At 43.4% G+C, this 20,549-nt stretch overlaps 1 protein-coding gene across 2 annotated transcripts in view; it reads right to left on the bottom strand.

The window, feature by feature from the left end:
• The window catches only part of SLC28A3 (solute carrier family 28 member 3), a 72,200-nt gene that overhangs the window by 39,139 nt on the left and 12,512 nt on the right, over positions 1 to 20,549 (bottom strand). For both annotated transcript variants that reach the window (XM_048502649.1, XM_048502648.1), the window contains exons 2-7: positions 20,409 to 20,501; positions 18,359 to 18,432; positions 15,616 to 15,707; positions 9,366 to 9,555; positions 5,063 to 5,207; positions 920 to 1,033 (exon numbers count right to left, since the gene is read on the bottom strand). In XM_048502649.1, the coding sequence (XP_048358606.1) occupies positions 920 to 1,033; positions 5,063 to 5,207; positions 9,366 to 9,555; positions 15,616 to 15,707; positions 18,359 to 18,432; positions 20,409 to 20,501 (708 nt within the window). The remainder of the gene's footprint in view (positions 1 to 919; positions 1,034 to 5,062; positions 5,208 to 9,365; positions 9,556 to 15,615; positions 15,708 to 18,358; positions 18,433 to 20,408; positions 20,502 to 20,549) is intronic.

Below are 20,549 nucleotides of genomic sequence, written 5' to 3'. Positions count from 1 at the left end.
TTCGGAGTTGTGTAAAGGTCACAATATTCACTGTATTAAAAATTTGAAACCCCAAACGTATCAAGAACTTGGAAAGTAAAAATTAACAGAGGAAAAAAGAAGTGAGCTGATATGGGTCAGTACTATTGACAGCATGACCAATTAGTTTCCAGAATTTAGTTAGCAAAGACTTATTATGCAGCTCTGAGGAATTCTGGGAGAGAACTATTCTGAGAATGGCCAATAAGAATAGAATTTATTTATTACAAAATACACAACAAAAATATAGACTGCAGAAATCAAGATTATAAAACAATCAGCTCAGTTTGTCCTTAGGCCTGTCTCAATCCTACATCATTGAGATGACAGCATCTGATACTGGCCTGAAAGCAGAATGCAGATAAATTAAATCTGTGCAGCAGAGCTACAGTTATACTGTTTGATAGTAGTGCTGATTTAAAATATTTTATCATAAAATCACCAAATGTAATGAGAATCATCTCCCTATATGTCTAGCACTCAGAAAAATCAAGGATAGATTTTTACCTAAGTCCATGAAAGTATATTTATACCATAGCCTTCTCAAACAAATCTATTATCTGCAACAAAACTGGGTAAAAATCTGACCCAACATATTATTTTTAATCGCATCTTCAAGCTGTTGCTTTTGATGTTCAGTCAATGAGCCCCCCCCCCCCCCCCCGGGCCCACATTTGCTGACCTTCATAAAATAACCTTCTGTTTGGGAATGATGACTGACAGGTTTGAAATTTCATTGCCAAATCTTGGGATATTCTCCCCACCCCTCACACAGACACCCACATGGGTTTCCTTCCCACTTCCCTAGAAGTACCCACAGCTGCTGATGAGCACTTCTAGCTGATATAATACACACTTGAATAAGCAGTTCCTTTAAAAACACCTTTAACTCAATGGTTACCTGCACTTGGTCACCAAGCCAATTAAAAGCATCAAATCCAAACTTTGTCCTCAAGGTAAGTAGTCCAAGAACAAACTGCAGTCCTACTCCCCAGATGACTGGCCTCCATACAACCTGGCCATGCAGTAGAAAGAAGGAAAAATGATGACACTATTAAATACAGAAACGATATGAATGTTGCTACATTCGGTTTAACCCCCGTTTATTTATTAGATATATATGAAGAAGAGTTTGGATTTATATCCCTCTTTTCTCTCCTGCAGGAGACTCAAGGGGGCTTACAATCTCCTTGCCCTTCCCCCCTCACAACAAACTTCTGTGAGGTGGGTGGGGCTGAGAGCGCTCCGAAAAGCTGTGACTAGCCCAAGGTCACCCAGCTGGTGTGTGTGGGAGTGTACAGGCTAATCTGAATTCCTCAGATAAGCCTCCACAACTCAAGCGGCAGAGCGTGGAATCAAACCCGGTTCCTCCAGATCAGAGTGCACCTGCTCTTAACCACTGCTCTTAGCCACTAGGCCACTGCTGCTCCTGCTTTTCTATCCAGCTAGGGCCCAGGGCAGCTTACAACATAGTTCTCTCCTCTTCCATTTTTCCTCACAACAATCACCTATAAGGTGAGTTAGGCTGAGAGTATGTGACTGGCCAAGCTGTACTCGAAAATGTGGGCAGATGCTTTACCCTGCTGATCCATTCCTCTAGCATAGACAGTTTTCTCTGGTGAGGGAGCAGTCCCAGCTGGACAGCACCTCTGATAGTGGAATGGATCTGCAGGAGAGTCAGTGATGTGTTATGGTTAAGAGTGCTGGACTGGGATCTGGGTGTCCCCGATTCAAATCCCCACTCTGCCACTGAAGCTTACTGGGTAACCTTGTGACAGTCACACACACACACAGCCTGACCTACCTCACAAGGTTGCTGTAAGGGTAAAATGGAGATGACAACAATGTAAGCTGCTTTCAGTCCCCTTTGAGGAGAAAGGCCTGGTATAAATAAAGTAAATAAAAAAGTATTATTTATTTACTTGAAGTCATCCACTTTGAAGAACAACTATCTCCCTTGAGACTAGATTTTCTCTTGAAACTTATAAAAGTAATTTTAATCAGCTTCCAAGACAGTAGGGTGTGAAAAAAAAGGTAGGATTCTTTAAGGTGGCCATTTTCCCATCAGAGTATCTTTCTCCATGTTCTTCTGGTGAAACCATTTTCAGCATTTTAATAGATGGGGGTTGGGGAAAAGGATCTCTCTCTCTCTCTCTCTCTCTCGATCTCTCGATCTCTCGATCTCTCTCTCTCTCTCTCTCTCTTTCTCTCTCTCTCTCTCTGTGTGTGTATTAGCTGTTTGACCCCACTGGTGCACTTATTGTTTTCTCAAAAGAAAAAAAGGCAGATAACACACTATTGTATGGGTTATGGCTCGGACTGTAGAGTTACAGGTTCGAATCCCCACTGTGCCACAAAACTCATTGGGTAACCTTAGGTCAGATACTCACTATACATCTAACTTACTTATCCATGGGATTGTTGTGATAAAATGAAAGACAGAACTTTGTACACAACCCTGAAAAAACATCAATAAACAACATGAACTTTAAAAAATAGCATAAAACAACATTCAGCATCCTAAAATGATAATCACAAGAGTCCCCCAGACGAGAAGCAGACTGGAAAAACAGCGAAAGAAGATTTAATTTAATTGTGTATTTAAGTAATTGCCTGCTGAATGGAGCAGTTATCCAGCAAGCATAGAGGAAATTATAGAATTACTTGGGCTATGTGAGAACCATGGATTTGAAAAGTTAATTATGCTAAACTGTACTAGGAATTGTACTAGGAAGGAGTACAGTGAAGCAACTTGCTGAACAACCATGATCAGATAGTCAACCTGTTGATCCAATCATGAAAAAATCATCTCTTTCTGTAACCAGCAAATCTCTAAGAACAGGAGAACTACCATCGTGTAGTGGTTAAGGTGATGGAAAGTTCAAGTTCAAATCCCCACTCATACCATGGAAGCTTGCTGGGTGACCCTGGACCAGTCATGCACTCTCAGCCTTGAACCTGGCAAGTATTTGGATGGGCAATATCAGGGGCATTATACAGAGGCAGGCAATGACAAACCATCTCCAAAGATCTCTTGCCTTGAAAAAGATCTCTTGCCTTGATGGCAAAAAAGGGTGGGGGGAAGGATGCAGGACTGTATGTAATTGTCATGATGGTGCTGAAATTATACAGTGCATGAATACTTGCTTAGATTTGCCTAGAAAATTGCTTAGATTTGCTTAGATTTGCCACTTGCTTAGATTTGCCTAGAAAATATGTCTGTAAACCTAGGCAACAGAGGAAGATGGGCTGGGACATAAGTGTTGCCATTGTGGATGATGTGTTAAATATCTACCACCAGCAGTTTCTGCTCAGTAGATGACCTAAGTCCTTATATTTCCTGTTGGTCCCAAACATGATGTTGGGAATCCTCATTTTGCTGCCAGATGTCTAATTCTGGCATCTGAGGACTGTACTATCTATCTATCTATCTATCTATCTATCTATCTATCTATCTATCTATCTATCTATCTATCTATCTATCTATCTATCTATCTATCTATCTATCTATCTATCTATCTATCTATCTATCTATCTATCTATCTATCTATCTATCTATCTATCTATCTATCTATCTATCTATCTATGAGGCTTTTATACCACCCCATCCCCGAAGGGCTGTGGGCGGTGTACAACAAATAAAAGCAACAGTATAGGGTAAGTAAAAACATTAAAAAGCAGCAACGATTAAAAAAACAATTATCAAGAGAATGAAAATATAAATGGGGTCCAACATCTTAATTTTAAAATTCCCTCCCCACCCCCCAAAGGGAGGCATGGTGGCCTCGTTAGATGACAAATGACCCAGTTGTCAGGGTCGGACGAGGGCCAAACAGGGAGGGGGGCACCACATCAGCAGCCAGTTCCTCCAAAGGCCCAGCGGAACAGCTCCGACTTACAGGCCCTGCGGAACTCGCCAAGGTCCCGCAGGGCCCGGACAGCTGGAGGAAGAGCGTTCCACCAGGCTGGGGCCAGAGCCGTAAAGGCCCTGGTCCGCATGGAGGCCAGCCGCATCATTGAGGGGCCAGGGACCACCAGTAAATTGGCCTCCGCTGAACGGAGAGGCCGTGCAGGGACATATGGGGTGATGTGCTCTACTAGTAGGTACAACTGAGAGATGCTGAACCAAAAATGAATAAAATGTTTTAACATCCCTCTTGGCAAATTTTATTTTATTTTATTTATTTGTTCGATTTTAGTATACTGCCCCATCCCCAAGGGATACAGTACAATAACAAAAGGGGCAATTAAACAACAACCAATGAATACCTAACATTAACTAAAACAGTATAAGCTAATAGATTAAGCCCCATAGACTTTAAAAACTAATTTAAAACAGCGATTAGTACATAAAAACAGCACTCCGCAAAACCCTACCTAAAAATCCTCCTAACAAGGAGGAGGAGGGCACAGTGGGTCCCAAAGATGTCAAGGGACCCTCAAATAGGAGAACAGGGGGGCACCATTCAGTGACTGGTCTCTCCAAAGGCACGGTGGAACAACTCGGTCTTACAGGCCCTGTGGAATTCCCCCAGATCCCGCAGGGCCCGGACAGCTGGAGGGAGAGTGTTTCACTAGGCCGGGGCCAGAGCTGTAAAGGCCCTGGCCTGAGTGGAGGCCAGTCGCATCATTGAGGGGCCAGGGACCTCCAGCAAATTGGCCTCAGCTGAACACAGAGGCCGAGTAGGGACATATGGGGTAATGCGGTCCTGAAGGTATGAGGATCCCAGGCCACGTAAGGCCTTAAAGGTCAACACCCACTCCTTGAAGATGATCCGGAATTCAACTGGTAACTGGTAAATGCATTTGCTGACATTAAATATTCACATTTAATTATTTATTTATTAATAAAAAATAAAGATGGAGATGTATTTTGGCAGCAAACATACAATAAACAGTGTGTGTGCAGGGTAGTGGTAGTAGAAGCTGGTTCATGAGGAGTCTAAAGAATACTGTTTAAAAAGTGTGGGCACAAAGCAATTGCACATGAAAATCAAAAAGAACAAAGAGGGGGGAGAAATTGAAAGGAATCATGAATACTCACTTTAGTTGGGTATTTGGAGAAGACAAGCATTAAGAAAACATACATTGCAAGTCCACCAAAAGAGATGAGCTGATTGGTTCCTTGTTTGGCAGTGTCAAAGATAAGCCAGCACACAAGGGCAGCCACTAGACCTATCCATACCACCCTAAGTAAAGGATGTCAAAGAAGGCAATGAAAGATATAAGAAAAGCAATCATCACTGTGATCTTATCTCATTTTTTTCTAACATAGGCAGTTATGATATTATCCCCATGCACAAACCAATCATATATCTCCAAGCCAAATATACATACATGCAGTCTATCACAAGTCATCTTGTATTTTGTACTTTTGCTACTTGTCTAGAACATGAGTACAGGGGGCTGTCAATCATCTGGCAGGCCACAACAGAGGGCTAGTGAGGTGAATATGGCTCTCAGGATCACAAGCTGTATAGTTTTGTTGTTTACCATTAAGTAGTAACCAAATACAGGTTAATGAAAATTTGATAAGGTTAGGATTGACGTATTTTCTTAGCAGTGTTCCTTTATGTGCATCAACTTCATGACAGTCAGAAATTCATCAGGTTCATCACATTGGAAAATTTCAGCTGTTAAATTTCTGGTTGTTGTGGGTTTTCCGGGCTGTGTGGCCATGGTAGATCTTGTTCCTAACATTTCGCCTGCATCTGTGGCTGGCATCTTCAGAGGTATATCACAGAGGTAAGCCTGTTACACACTGTGTCCAGTGAGAAGGGAATGTTTTAGTGGGGTATAAATTGTCCATGTTCCAGGGTGGGGAACAAATCAGTAAGTGTTTGGGTGGAACTTGCTATGCAAAGGTGTGGTTGATATTGCGGGTGGGGTTTTTCTGGGAGTGATTCACATTTGCATTCCCTGCAGAGCAGCAACAGTATTAGTGAATGCAAACCCTGTGTCTGGGTGGAGTCAATTGTCCATGAACCTAGCATGACCTTGGCCTTTGATTCTGGTGTTTTTAATTACTGGTAGCCAAGTTTTGTTAATTCTCAGAGTCTTTTCCTTCTTGTCCAAGTTTTCTTGGTGTTTATGGATTTCAATGGCCTTTCTGTGTAGTCTGACATAGTAACCTTCTGAGTTCTCCAGAATTTCAGTGTTTTCAAATAGAATATTATGTCCAGTTTTGTTTAGAGCAGGGGTAGGGAACCTGCGGCTCTCCAGATGTTCAGGAACTACAATTCCCATCAGCCCCTTCCTGCATGGCCAATTGGCCATGCAAGAAGGGGCTGATGGGAATTGTAGTTCCTGAACATCTGGAGAGCCGCAGGTTCCCTACCCCTGGTTTAGAGCATGTTCTGCTACTGCAGATTTTTCACTTTTTCTATCGCATACCCTGCAGCTATGGAAAGGTCCATTACTGGAACGCATAAAACACAGCATCTAGACTCGTGACATAGACTGCCAAAGACACTGTCAGCTTAACCATCTAAAAGTCCGCAGTAGCAGAACATGCTCTAAAAACCCCACCCGCAATACAATATTATCAACCACGACAACCAGTTGAATCTGGCTTTGAAAGCCTTCGACAATACATTAAATTTCTGTTTGCCACAACGTTGCTAAAACGCCTTACGTGGCCTGGGACCCTCGTATCGTCGAGACTGCATTACCCCTTCGAGACTGTATGTCCCTGTACGGCCTCTCTGTTCGGCTGAGGCCAATCTACTGGTGGTCCCTGGCTCCCTCATCACGATGCGGTTGGCCTCCACATCGGCCAGGGCCTTTACTGCCTCTGGCTCCGGCCTGGTGGAACAATTTTCCTCCAGCTGTCCGGGCCCTGCGGGATCTTGGTGAGTTCTGCAGGGCCTGTAAGACGGAGTTGTTCCACCGGGCCTTTGGAGGGACCAGCTGCTGAAGGTGCCCTTCTTGCTCCTTTACATCTGGGTCCCCTCTGTTTAATGGGACCCACCATCCCTCCCTCTTGGGGAGGATTTTAAATATGGGTTTTGTTGGATGCCCCTTATCGTTTTTATCGCTGTTTTAAAAGGTTTTTAGTAACTGTATTTAAAATTGATGGAGCCAGTGCAACCTGTAATTTATTTTTATACAGCAAATCTGTGCTCCTTTGTTTGATTGTACTGAGATTTTATGTTGCACACCGCCCAGAGCCCCTCGGGGATGGGGCGGTATAAAAAATCTAAATAATAAATAAATAAATAAACCACGTTTGTACAGAAATGCTGTCAGCCTTACTAGTTATGTTTCACTTTTGTTATTTAAATTGGGTAGCATCACTTGTTCTTCTGTTGCTCAGACAACATGAGCCGGGGCTAATTCAAGGAAGTGTTATTCTTATTGCTGCTATTCTAAGAAATTGAAGAACCAATAACTTGTAAGTTGAATCCTATACATAGGATAGGAGGCTTATGCACCAATGAAACCAATATGATTTAAACAGTTTAAACTGTACATAGAAATATGTTGAAGAAAGCCTTGTGTTATGGTGAATGCCCTTTGAGTGGATTTTAATTAAGTTGTTACTGTAACATATGAACAATTTCAGTGCTGATATATGTTGTGGCTACTGAATATTTTGTATCTCCCCACTTCTCCTGCCATGGAGATGCCAATCTCTATGTGGGACCTGGAGATCTCCCAGTATAACAATTGATCTCCAAGCAGCAGAGATCAGTTCCCTGGGTGGAAACAGCAGGTTCAGAGGGTGAGCTCTGTGGAAACATATCTCTGCTAAGCTCCCTCTACTTCCCAAACTATGCTCCCCCAAGGCTCTCAGCCTTTGACTACATAATAGTCTTCCACCCTAGCCATCATGGAGGGCTGGCAAAGGGCCTCCACAACTCCACAAATTCCTTGGCACAGGGCCTCTACAACTCCCTTCACTCCCACCTCCAGATTGGGCCATAAGTGGGAGATTCTTCCAAATAAAAGACACTGAATAAGGCTATTATACCACTTATATCTTTGCTTGGATATGAAGCTTCATTGATGAAGATCATTTGACTGTTTCGTGATATGAGCAGGCCGGCACCTGGCCAGCTTCCCCCCGTGCCAGGGCACCACTCACCGACTGAGCTGCTTGCTGCAGCTGCAGATCGGCTCCCGCCCCCCCAGGAGCCCGGGGAGGGCAGGAGCTGGCCTGCTGCCATTACACCTGCCTGGACCACCTAACCCCATCCCTGGCCTCCTAGGAGGTCAGCTCCTGCCCTCCATGGGCCCTGGGCAGGGCAAGAGCCAGCCTGCAGGGAGGTGGGGGGGGGCAGGGCTCAGCAGCAGGCACTGCAGCGGCAGGCCAGCCCAGGAGCCAGCCTGCCACTGTGTTGCCTGTCCAAGCCATCCTCACGAGCCCTGCCTTCCGAGCCCAACCCTCCCTGCTGGCTTCCCTAAGTGGGACACAAGGGGGCGTGTGGAGCCTGGTTAGGGGGAGATGCGGGGAGCCAGTCATGCCCCGGGGTGCAATTTAGGCCCAGTAAACCACTGGGTATTAGGTCCTGTAAAAATATGATTTACCTCAGAAAAACGTTTAAAATGCCTGAAAAAAAATACTTGATTAATACAATGAATTAGTCAATGTTAAGAGTTAAAAGTATTTCAATCTTTGTAATATTTTCTGTCTTAATAGAAATAAGATATGCCTGATGTTGTAAAACCCATTATGTGGATATACTTCTTCTAAAATTATGAATTTTATTCCAAATAAAGAAAATTTTATTATAAAAAGACAAGATGTACTGGAAAAAAACAATAATGCTAAGAAAAGTTGAAGACAGCAGAACAAGAGCAATTGAGTCATCCAGAGAATGTTAAAATGCTTTTGTCAAATGTGACATTGTTCTGCCAATTGTTTTGATATTTATGCCTAATAAAGGTTGGACTTGAAAAAAACCTTGAACTTGAGTCAATAAAGGAAGCCACGACAAGACCTCAGCAAGGCTGTTAAAGACAGGATGTCTTAGAAATCTTTAGGGTTGCCATAAATCAGAAATGACTTGATGGTACTTAACACACATACAACAAAGAGAAAGTTGAAATTGGTGAAGAGCCAACACCTCAAGGTACTTGATAATCACAAAGCTTCATTTCAATTTCCTTTGAGCTCAAACTGTGGTTTCAGAAGTAAAAATCATATTGTCGAAGGCTTTCACGGCTGGAATCACTGAAGATGCCAGCCATAGATGCAGGTGAAACGTCAGGAGAGAACGCTGCTAGAACACGGCCATACAGCCCAGAAACCACACAGCACCCCAGTAAAAATCATATTATTGTGATAATGAAATAAAATAAGTATGTAATGACCCTGCAAAGGAAAAAAATCCCACTGTACATACCATTTCAGCCAAAACCAATGTTCTTTTAGAATCCTCCCACAAGGGGAAAAAAAATCTGTAATTCTGTCCTCATATCTGGCCATCAAAAAGTCCCAGCAGATGAAAAAGATTCCCGTGACAGTGAGTACAAAAAGGGCCAAGGCTCTGTGAAAATTCAAGGTACAGGCCGCAATTACCATTGCCAGGTAAGCTGTTATGGAAACAAGCATAATCCCATCAGATATGCCTACCACCTATGGTATCTGTCACCCTCGTTTCCAGCCCAAACAAAATTGACTCTCAAATGCCTTTGTTGCAATTATCCAAGCTTTGTTTAGAAAACAGCCCTTCAAATAGCCTGGCTTTTGTTAGTCAGTGATCTTATCCGCACAATCTTCAATTTGATTCAGGCCTCCTCTTGAGAAAGGAACAAAGACAACAGGTTTGGGGGTTGAGGTTGGGGAGGGGGGGAGTATCCTCACCCTAGAAAAGTTGCTTTGTAAAACAGAAAGTACTGCCTGAGGTTTAATTAAATCCAGACTCACTTATACAGAACAGAGACTAAGGAGAAGGGTTGTTCACGTTTCCTTGACAGAATAAATTTTATAAGTGATTTTTTAATTTATGTGCGATAGTGTATTTAGGCATATTTCAAATTCCTTATTTCATATCACAGGAGTTGAATTGGGGGAAAACCCCCAAAAGCATCTATAGCAGGGGTCCCCAAACTTTTAAAACAGGGGGCCAGTTCACGCATGGCCAAAGCCCAGCAGGGGGCCGGACCAAGTGCCGCCCGCGGGGGGGGGGCGCCATCCATCCCACCACTCCACCCACTCCTGGCACAAGCCCCCCCACCCCCACATCGGGTCCTTCCTTCCAATCCGGGCCCTGAAGCTCAGCTTCACCTTTCTCTCCCCCATTTGCCGTGACATTGGTACCGTCCCCTCCTACCACTTGGGAATGAGCAGTGAGTCGCTTCACGCTTGAGGCTGTTTAGGGGTAAACCTTGGGGGGTCGGGTGCCAAGCTCCAGGGGCCACCTGGAAGTCATATTCTCACTACTCCCCAGGTTTGGCTAGCTCATGGAGTGACTCAGTGTTGGATTTAGCGGCCGGAGGGGACCGTACCAATGCGGCAAGTGGGGGAGCAGGAGAAAGGAAGCTCTGCCGCCTTTCTCTCCCCCCCCTTGCCGTATTGGTACGGTCCCCTCCGGCCGCTTGGAATGAGCAGCGAGTCGCCCGCGCTTAATGCTGTTTTTGTAAACCTGGGGAAAAGGAGATAGAGAAGGGGGAGATCCGCTTCTGCCCAGCGGGCCGGATAAATGTCTTCCGGGGGCCTGATTTGGCCCCCGGGCCGTAGTTTGGGGACCCCTGATCTGTAGGTAACTTTTGCAGACCTTGACTGATTATATACTGCTGCTCTGCTCCATGCTGAAGGGAGATTCTCTTCAGGGCAGAACTTCTGTTATGGATGCCTTTTTGCCCCCCTCTCACAGTCACTTTGCCACAGTAACAGATCCTATAATTTCCGCTATTTGTGAGAGCGGAAAAAAGTGGGCAAGGACAAATGGCCCTGCATTATTTTGGGCTTTTTTGCCCCACCCTGCCTTTTCCACTCTACTACTGCCCTACCCAGTGATGGGGAAGGTTTTTTAAAATTTTATTTCAACTTCAAACATTTGTACCACATTATGTCTATTGAAACAATGATAGATCTAATACAGGAATGTCAAAACACCAAGGAATACTGAAATAGCAAGCCTCTTCTTCCACCTGCAGTGGCAGCATCAGCAGAAAGAGTGTGTGTGTGTGTGTGTGTAGTGTGGGGAGAGAATATCAGTTCAAGGACATGGTCCACTTCTTCAGCAAAGCATGGTCCAGGGAATTTCTTAGCTTCTTTCATGGGGGGGGGGATATTTTTTGAAAGGGGCTGCAATATTGATATAACTGCAATAACAGCAATATCAATATAACAGTAATTTAAAGGGCTTTAACAAAGCCAGCAGTCTTTGTGACTGTGTTTTTAAGAGTGGGTTGATGAGCAGAGTTAAGAGAACCAGGAAAAGCATACCTGGGAAAGTTGATCCAGCAAGCTATGCCGCAGGCAGTGGGCTATGCCTGGTCGTGTGTAAACAGAGAAATCTGAAGAGATCCCACTACAACCCCCACTTTGCAATGAAGAACCCTCAGGTTATGGTTCCATGCATAATGGGCCCTTGTTTTCTGTCTGAGGTACAGTGAGTGATCACATGACCTTGCTGGCTTTAGATACCAAATAAATACTTCTCTAATACTTGGCACAAGAAGATCCAGTAGCCTTGAATATCATTTTCTGTCTGAATGGCAGGTCACAGATAAATAAATAAATAAATAAATAAATAAATAAATAAATAAATAAATAAATAAATAGTTTGATATTGTTTAAAGAAGAAAATAATGGTTACATTTAAAGAAGAAAACAATAGTTACATAATAAGAACATGCAATCAATTCAGGCTATCAGATGCCACTTGAACGATGGCAAGCCTCGACTGGCAAGTTATTTGCAGACCATAGTCCAGGACAGGGTCACTCATTCAAATATAACAAATCTATTTGGGCAATGGAAGACAGTTTCAAACATAAAAAGAATCTAATGGAAGAAAATTAAAACGATGACTTAGCAACACAATCTTTTATACTGCTTGTATGGCCTGACAATCTAGTCAGAATTGGCTTTCTCTCAGGAGTCTTCATGGATACATTTTTGGCTCGCTTAGTTTGAAGGCATATGAAAGGGAGGAAGTCTCTTTGATCACTATGGTAAAATAAGATGAGAGGGCTTTTTGGTTGTTGTTGTTGCACATATCCCTGAATCCTTCAGACAGCAACAGAATTGGTTACAAAAAGGAACAATTTATTTTGGAGGATGTGCCAGAAGAATGCTGTCTGTAAAACTGAACATAACAAAGTCTGCTGAAGGCACTGAGAATCATTCAGTATCTTCAATAGACTTTGGAATAGGTTTGGCACCTACAGGTAAGGCTCCAAGTATGGTTTCTGAACCAGCTTTATGCAAATAAATTGATATGATATCCCTCCTGATAATATCCCTGGTGCAAAATACGGTGTGGTTTCTGCTGCATTCCCCAGATGCTGGGGAAGGTGGAAGCAACAGAAAAGCTAATGGTTGTTGTAGAATATATTAACATCAGATTTGCTCATACTTGGGGTAACATGAGAGTAATACTTCAAGAACTGATGTTTTCATTTGTATTTTAATTCACAATTAATGGTTCGGAAGCAGAAGTTCTGGAAAGGATTGGTGTGCTATCTTTGTCAGATTGGGTAAATAATTTAGTTGTATTCTTGGACTCTGCAGATTGATGTGGTTATCAGGAATGTTTTCCATCATTCAGTGGCGTACCAAACGGTTTGCGCCTTTGGCTGGAGATGAGGAGCTGAGCAGGGCGCGTGGCCTGTAGCCGGTTCCCAATTCCTAGGAGCTGGCTGCAGACCGCGGTGACTGGTGCCCTGCTCAGCTCCTCGCCTCCAGCCGAAGGCGCAAAGTTGAGCTGGCCATGGAGCTCCCTGTCTGCCTTCCCCAGCTGTGGAGGGAAAGACTGGGAGCCCTGCAGCCCCAGCGGCTGGCTCAGCTTTTTGCCTCTGGACCGAGGCGCAAAGCTTAGCCAGCCACTAGGGTTCCCAGTCCTGCCTTTCCCGGCTGGGGAGGGCAGGACTGGGAACCCCTGCCTCCCTGACAGTTGTGCTGGCGGGGCAGAGGCCTCTCCCCTGCTGGTACGCCTGGTGGGGGAGCTCTGATGAGCAGAGGTAGGAGGAGACTTGCCTCCCCAGTCCTGCCTTCCCCAGCAGGGGAGGGAAGGACTAAGAGGGAGTCCCTGCAGCCCCTGCGGCTGGCTCAGCTTTTCGCCTCCTGCCAGAGGCGAGAAACTGAGCCAGCCACTGAGGCTCCCAGTGCTGCCTTTCCTAACAGGAAGGCAGGGAGGCTCTAACGGGCAGAGATGAGAAGCATGGAGGTGGGGGGATGGCATAGAGTTTGCCTTTTTCACAGCTGCCATGCATTGAGTTGACATTCCTATGCAGGATGTAGTGCCACAGGTTGTGAGTCAGCTAAGGAGGCACAGCACAGCTGGAAGAGGGGCATCCAAAGCCCAGAAGTAAGTGTGCCTTCACGACCTCCAGGCAACCATCTTAGTAACGGTAGCATGTGAACATGCCTGTACACAAAGTCCTGCCTTGTGCACTTTTTTTGACATCTGAGGGTTAGAAGTGGCTGAGCCACCTAGTTACTGATGTCCTGAGAGCTGAATGATAGATCCTGCTCCTCAATGGGAAACTCCTATATCCCTGCCCAGGTGCGAGTTTGGATCTGTCATGATGGACATAGTACAGTTTTCACACTGGCTGATTTCTGGTACTGTAGCCACAGCTCTCCTCTCTCTTCTTCCTCCCTGAGTAAGATAGGATAAATCAGTAAACTGCTTGTCCTTGGCAAGCAAGGAGCAGTTAGAGATGGAGCAGCTGAACATGCTTCTAAGTCAGACTTGTAACACAAAGAAAGGGCTGCCAATCCTACCAATAACCTCCTTGGGGATCTCTTCACTAAGACATGAAGAGTTTTCAGTGTCTCAGAGGCTGCAATCCTAAATACACTTACTAAGTCAGACATGCATAGGATTGCACTGCAAGCCCCTTCAGGAGCTATATGTTTGGGTTGATCTGAGAAGCAGAGGACAAAGAGAAGAGGTCACTGGGACTTTCTCCCCTCCTGGGCCATGTTAGTTTTCCAATCTGCCCTAGGTTTTCCAGCTTAATTCTAGATACTGGTTCTCTTACTCATAAGCCTTTTGCCATCTGCAGTCCTCATATTTAAAGACCCTCATCTTTGTACCTGCTTCATTAACCTTGCAAGTTTCTGATGATTGTCCCATCTAAACACCCTCTGTTAGGCCCCTGACTCCCCCAGGTGCCCCTTGTGGTGGCACCGATATTTGAAATGTCCTTCAGATGAGATAATTGCTGATTACAATGTCTTTCAATTTCTCTATCATTGTATAGAGTCTAATTTAACTTGAAGTTTACTTAAAATGGTTACAAATGGATTGCATTTCCAATTCACTTAGCTAGAAAAAAAGCTCTTAGCTTGTTGCGGATACAACTGTACAGTAATTAGAGCACCACATTTTTTTTAAAAAAAACTTTCATATAAGGGAGTACTCTGCCCCTTCCCCTCCTCAAAATCTACCCTTCCCAGGCACCATCTCAAATCATCAAGAATTTCCAAAGCCAGAATTGGTATCTGGTTTGGTTCCAATTGCTTACACTGCCTGGTAATCGTTCTCTAGAGTCAGTGTTCTTTCCCAGTCCTGCTATCTGAGGTCTTCAGGGAACCACTGAGCTATCATCTTTCCTACAGCTATGACCAGTAACTGAAAGAACAACTTTCCAAAACAAATATAAGGGACACCTCTTCTTTTCAGTTTAGCCCTTCCTTTTAATATTTTGCTTTCTGGCTTTTAAAATAAAACTCTCATTCAATGTTAAATTTACACATACAAACAAATAATAAACAATTTCCATCTTGTCAAAGCAGTTGGGAGAGAAATTATAATTGTTTTAGTTTACTTGGTGGGTGGGGGTGGGGGGGAGTTCATGGAACTTGAACCTGCTATCATAATGTTACAGACACCATCCAATAGTTGCCAAAAACTGCAAAGGACATGAACAAAAGCTTTTAGTGCCCTGGTATATTCATGTGTGTGTAATGTGTATTTACAGTTGCTTCTAGTCAATGATATGTGACTATCCTGCAATGGATGTGATACTGTTTCCTACATCTGGTACTGCAACCACCGTGTAGTGTATATGCGCTGGTCTTAGCTGCAAGGGATGGAGAGTTGGGTGAACATGTTCTGTAAGTTTTCTAAAACTGAATGGAGAATGAAAAATCTAATAAACCTCAGAAGGAAATAACAATGACATTAAACATTATAATATTTTATAATTATATTTCATTTTTATATTACCATCATATGAATTATTATTACTATTACTGTTATTTTATATCTTTCAATCTGTAGGGTCTAATAAAAACTATTTTAAAATTTTAGTACCTTCTCAAAATTTTCAAATCATGTGGAGCACGTTAGCTAAGTAAGCATGGAAGAATTTTCTATAGCCTTCAATCTTCATTGAACGCAAGTATGAAATATGATAATCCAAACTCTATATTAAATTAGAAAATTTTGTTGTTTTTCTAATGCCCCCAAATACCTGTTATTAGTGTTCCATAAATAATATAGCGAATTGTGGTTTTATGTGTTCTGTAAAAAACAATGATTGCATCATATTTCTTTTCCAGGTACCTAGAAAGAAAAAAAGAAGAAAGGAAGGGGAGGGAGGGAGGGAGGGAGGGAAAATAAATTAATCTAAACAAACGCTTCACATTTAGACATTGCAATATAAAATTATGAGTAATATACATAACGGGTGGGTAATAGTTGCTTTTCATTTGTTCTTTGTCATCTTTATTTGAATGTTGACTCTGGCATAATGGGTATAATCCATACGGAATTAAAACTTTTGGAAACTCACTGATTTCAATGGGGAAGTTAAGGATGCTCTTAAAATCAACAAGATTGGCTGTTGTTACACCGATCTAAGACAACTGATTTCAGTGGGTTTAAGCTGGACAAACTTGGCACAGGACAGGACTGCATTGTTACAGGTATAGAATTTCCAATCTTGGCTGAGCAATAAACTTGGGTGGCCTTAGGCAAACTTGTTTCTTAACCTTAGTCATCCAAGTACAATAGGGAGACATGTAAACTCCTCATCTGTTTAACTTTGCAGGCTGTTTGCAAGGATAACTAATATAAGGCATTTGTACAGAGTGCACAGCTTGCTGGATTGGGGTTTTCCTTCCTCCACTATTTCTGCTTTCCTTTCACCCTGGACACTCTCTCCAACACTTGTGACCCCAACACTTACAAAAACAGAACTGGGCCTCTTTAAATTGACAGGGAATCCCTGCAGCTTTTACTGTGCCTTGATACGTGTCCTGTGCACTCTAAGATAGTGAAAAGGAATAAGTTTTATAAGCAAAATCAGAATCCTATGGAAATTATTCTCATTATAGTGCAGATTCAGGCAGCTGGCACAACACTGTAGTTTGCCTAATTTAGAAGAGATGCTACATGATAGACTAGTTTGTGGGCTGCATGATGTGGCATTATAGAAGCGATTGTTTGCCAGGAAACAGCTCACCTTCCTGGAAGCACAGGAGAAAGGACTGGTAACAGCAGCAGCAGCTAGTACAAGCAAGGTGCAGTTGGCATAGAGTTCATATAATCTACAATAGGCCAGGACTGGGAGTGCCAGTTCCAGAGAAATGGAAATTCAGCACTCCCAGATGACATAGCTCCCACTAACTATGGAAACCCACTCAGCTCAATACCCAACAACACCCCCACCTCCCACACATGCCATGGCAGCTCATGCAGCTCATGCAGAACTTGCTCTCTTCTCAATGAATGGCCAGGAATCAATTCCATGTTCCTCCTGGGTCCTGCACCAAAAGCGCCGGAGTCAGACAAGGTTTTGGTGATGAGTTTGGCCCAGTGGCATCTGCTGCACCTGGGAGGAGTTGCTCTACTATTGGGAAGGGGCAGTTTTGGTGAGTGGGAAGTTCCAGGGCTCCACTTTTCCTCTTCATTGTGTGGGGGGCTAAACCACTTCTTCAGCTTGCGCCTTTTTTGCACCTTTGAACTGCAAGGGCTGAAATCCTGGATGCCCCTTCCAGTCATAGGTGAAGCCGGGGTGTGTACATGCGCTACGCACTGAGCACACCCCTGGGGGGAGGTGGAAAAATGCCCCTCCCCTTTCCTTCACGGTGCCCACCTGTGCCCACGCACCCCCACACTTACCTTAGTTCAGCCTGAAAAAGTTCAGGCTGAAAAGAACCCTGGTAGGAACTATACTACCCAGGAGACCTTGCAAGCCCCAAGGTCTCCTGGGTAGTGTAGTTCCCACCAGGGCGCTTTTTCAGCCTCAACTGAACAGACTGCTTTTGCAGCCTGAACTTTTTCAGGCTGAACTAATGTAAGTGGGGGGGTCGCGGGGGGATAGCTGCTGGGTGGCCATGGGGGGGGGGTGGAAAACTGCGCCCGGGGGGGAGTCCACCCCGGGCGCAGTTTGGCCCAGCTATGCCTCTGCTCCCAGTAGCTTGTGCACTGCCCCTCCCCAGATGAGGTACCACCTCACAGCTCCAGGCAGGCACTGTCCTTTACACCCTCTACTTCCAGAACCAGCTTTGTGTGTGTAACAGCTGTGTGGGTAGCTGCTGCTTCTGACCTGGCTGCCACCACTCCCTATCTGCCTACACCTGGGGCAACTGCTCCTTCTAGCTTGTCCCATTAGATCCAACCCTGGAAGTAGAATGTCACTTCTGATGGGGAACTGTTAAAATCTACACACTTACACCAACTCCTATAAATAATTAGTGTCCTTTAATTAGTGTCCTTTCTGTAATAGATTTGAAATGTTGTTAATTCATACCACCTTATATTATCCTAATATTGAAGGACAGATAATATTTACAGTTATAGTCAAGTGCTGATAATTCTATCAATAATTGCTAAATGTCTGTCAATTACAAGAGCTGCCATGGTACTGGTTGAAGTGTTGATTATGGAAGCCTGCTTCCTAAATCCTGTTGCATCATGAAATTCATTTACTGTTTCAGGGCACATCTCTAACCCCTCAATTTGACCTACATCCCACGTTTTTGTAAAGATAAAATCGAATAACCCCATACACCCTATGTTCCTTAATGGATGACAAGCAATTTCAAGGTAAGTAGCACTGTCTAAAATAAGCCTTTTCACTCTTCATATGAACATAAACTTTGAAAAATATGGTAGAGGAATAATCAGAGACAAAGCAAAATATGGTTGTACTGGTAACATTTCACTTGAAGAGGAAAGCAGTAGATGGAGAAAATCCAAAATGAAATTACCCTTTGCACAGTTCATTTCCTCCCGATTCAGGTTTCATTTGGTGATCGATTCCAGTACTGATTTTTGTATCATACTGGAAAAAAGTAGCATAAAACAAAATTGGCAATGTAATTCCTAGTGTAGGTTCTGATTTTATGTTTAAAAGACCAGAGATAAAATGTTGCTTTCATTTGCAGCTGGCTCCCAATTAATATGAGATCTCCATGTTTCCTTTGGTCTTCTTCCTTCCCGTTAACTTTTGTGAACATGTGCATAAGGGATGTGCATTTTTTGTTTGCATAACAAACCTTATCTCAAATTTGCTTTTTCTAAATATGCTCATTTATATTATATTCTTTTAAATATCCACTGGAATATTAAATGGGAAACATGTTTCTGGTTGTGAGCTCTTGTTTCCTTCCCATTTAATTGAAATGTTCATAAATTCTGTCTCAGATTGAAGGGATTGTACATTGCAGAGATATGGGAGAATGGGTTCTTATTTTAAAGGCAGCTTACATAAAGGCTCATGAATCTAAAGAGAGAGGATTCGGAAGCATCTAGAAAGCTATTTCTTTCATTATCATTAAACATGATAATTGGAACATAGGAAGGAGCCTTAAACTATGGGTCCATTTAATTCATATTCACCATGATCCATCAGCCCAAAGACTGATCACCTTTCCCATGTTCCCTAGCAGTTCTATGTGTCCCTAGGAAAATTGATTCCTGATGTCACAGACCCTACAATAACCCTGTGGGGAGAGTAAAGGAGGTGAAGTATCCCTCTCTTCCCTCTTTTGTCAGATTAACAGCACCATTAACAGAAGCCCCAGTAACAGAAGACACTTTTCCCCATTTCTGCACTTTAAATGGTAGCCTCTCAATCCACATGATTATTAGCAAATTGAAGGCCTGCAACACCATAAACAGTTTCCCTGGGGGTAAGACAGGACTCCTGCAGGGAGAGAAATATGGTGATGCCCATCAGTACTTTCTGCTGATATACTGCAGGATCCAGACTCATGGTCTGCTTTGACTAGCAGTGGTTTTCCAGGAAAGAGAATTCCAGAGAAAACAGAGAATACATGTCCCAAAGATACTTTACCATGAAGTGTGAGTTTGATGGAAACCTTCTGTATGCAATGAATGTGTTCACCACAGCCTCACCTACTGAATATATTTTTGTCATATAGCCATTAAAAGACAGTGCTTCTGTCAGAACTGTAAACTGTAGTCATGATAATCCCATTACTAACTCCATCTGACTGACTTTCTCATTTAATTAAAATCAGACCTAGTAACTACCATTGACATTTTAAAAAGTATGTTCAGAGAGTACTTTTCTGTCTATGTGAAATAGTCTGACCTTTCCCACCACACACACTTTCATGAGAAAATATAATATATAAATCAGCAAAACAGAGTTTCGGTCTGTAGTTATTTTTATGATCTCAGTGGCTGTAATCAAGGGCATCGTTACTAATGATATTCATGGTCTGTCAATTCACATATTACATCTATCATGCAAGATATGTTTACTTAAAAGTAAGTGCTATTAAGTTCAATGGGACTTTCTTCCACAAAAATGTATATAGGATTACTCGTCTCACAAGCTTTTCTTATGCTGAACAATATATACTAAGCTGACCAGCCGTCCCGCTTTTGGCGGGACATTCACGCCTTGAAAGAACTTGTCCCACGTCCCGCGGGTTTTCCCCAATGTCCCGGGTTTTGGAAGGCTGCCGCACTGCCTTCTGGGGCAAAGGCAGTGCAGCAGCCTCCTGTGCGGCCGCAGGAGCACACTGCCTTCTGGGGCCCTGTCACAGGGTGGGAAACAGCAGCACCCCAGAAGGCAGTGCGCTCCTGCAGCTGCGCAAGTGTGTGTGTGTGTGTGTGTGTGTGTGTGTGTGCACGCGCGCGCTCACGGGGGGCCGCCCACCCATCCCTGTTCACGAAGGTGACCATCTGGTCACCTTAATATATACCTCAGTATGCCTAAAATGGCAAAGGAAAGTATGGCTCTGCTTCTGAATCAGAACTTGCAGATTAGAGAAAGAAGTAGCTTACCTGGTTAGGAGGTGCAAAATTGCCCTTATCTAAGTTCCTGTTTTTAAGCTCAGTACTTTTGTTGTTTGTTATGTCATCTTCTTTGATATCATCCTAAAAGATACAATAATGGAGAGCTGAAGATAAAGTGAAATTTAGGAA

Source organism: Sphaerodactylus townsendi, linkage group LG07 (assembly GCF_021028975.2).
Source record: "Sphaerodactylus townsendi isolate TG3544 linkage group LG07, MPM_Stown_v2.3, whole genome shotgun sequence".
In the NCBI taxonomy this organism is placed as follows: Eukaryota; Metazoa; Chordata; class Lepidosauria; order Squamata; family Sphaerodactylidae; genus Sphaerodactylus; species Sphaerodactylus townsendi.
The sequence above is the reverse complement of the archived record's forward strand: the minus strand, read 5'-3'. Positions and strand labels throughout refer to the sequence as shown.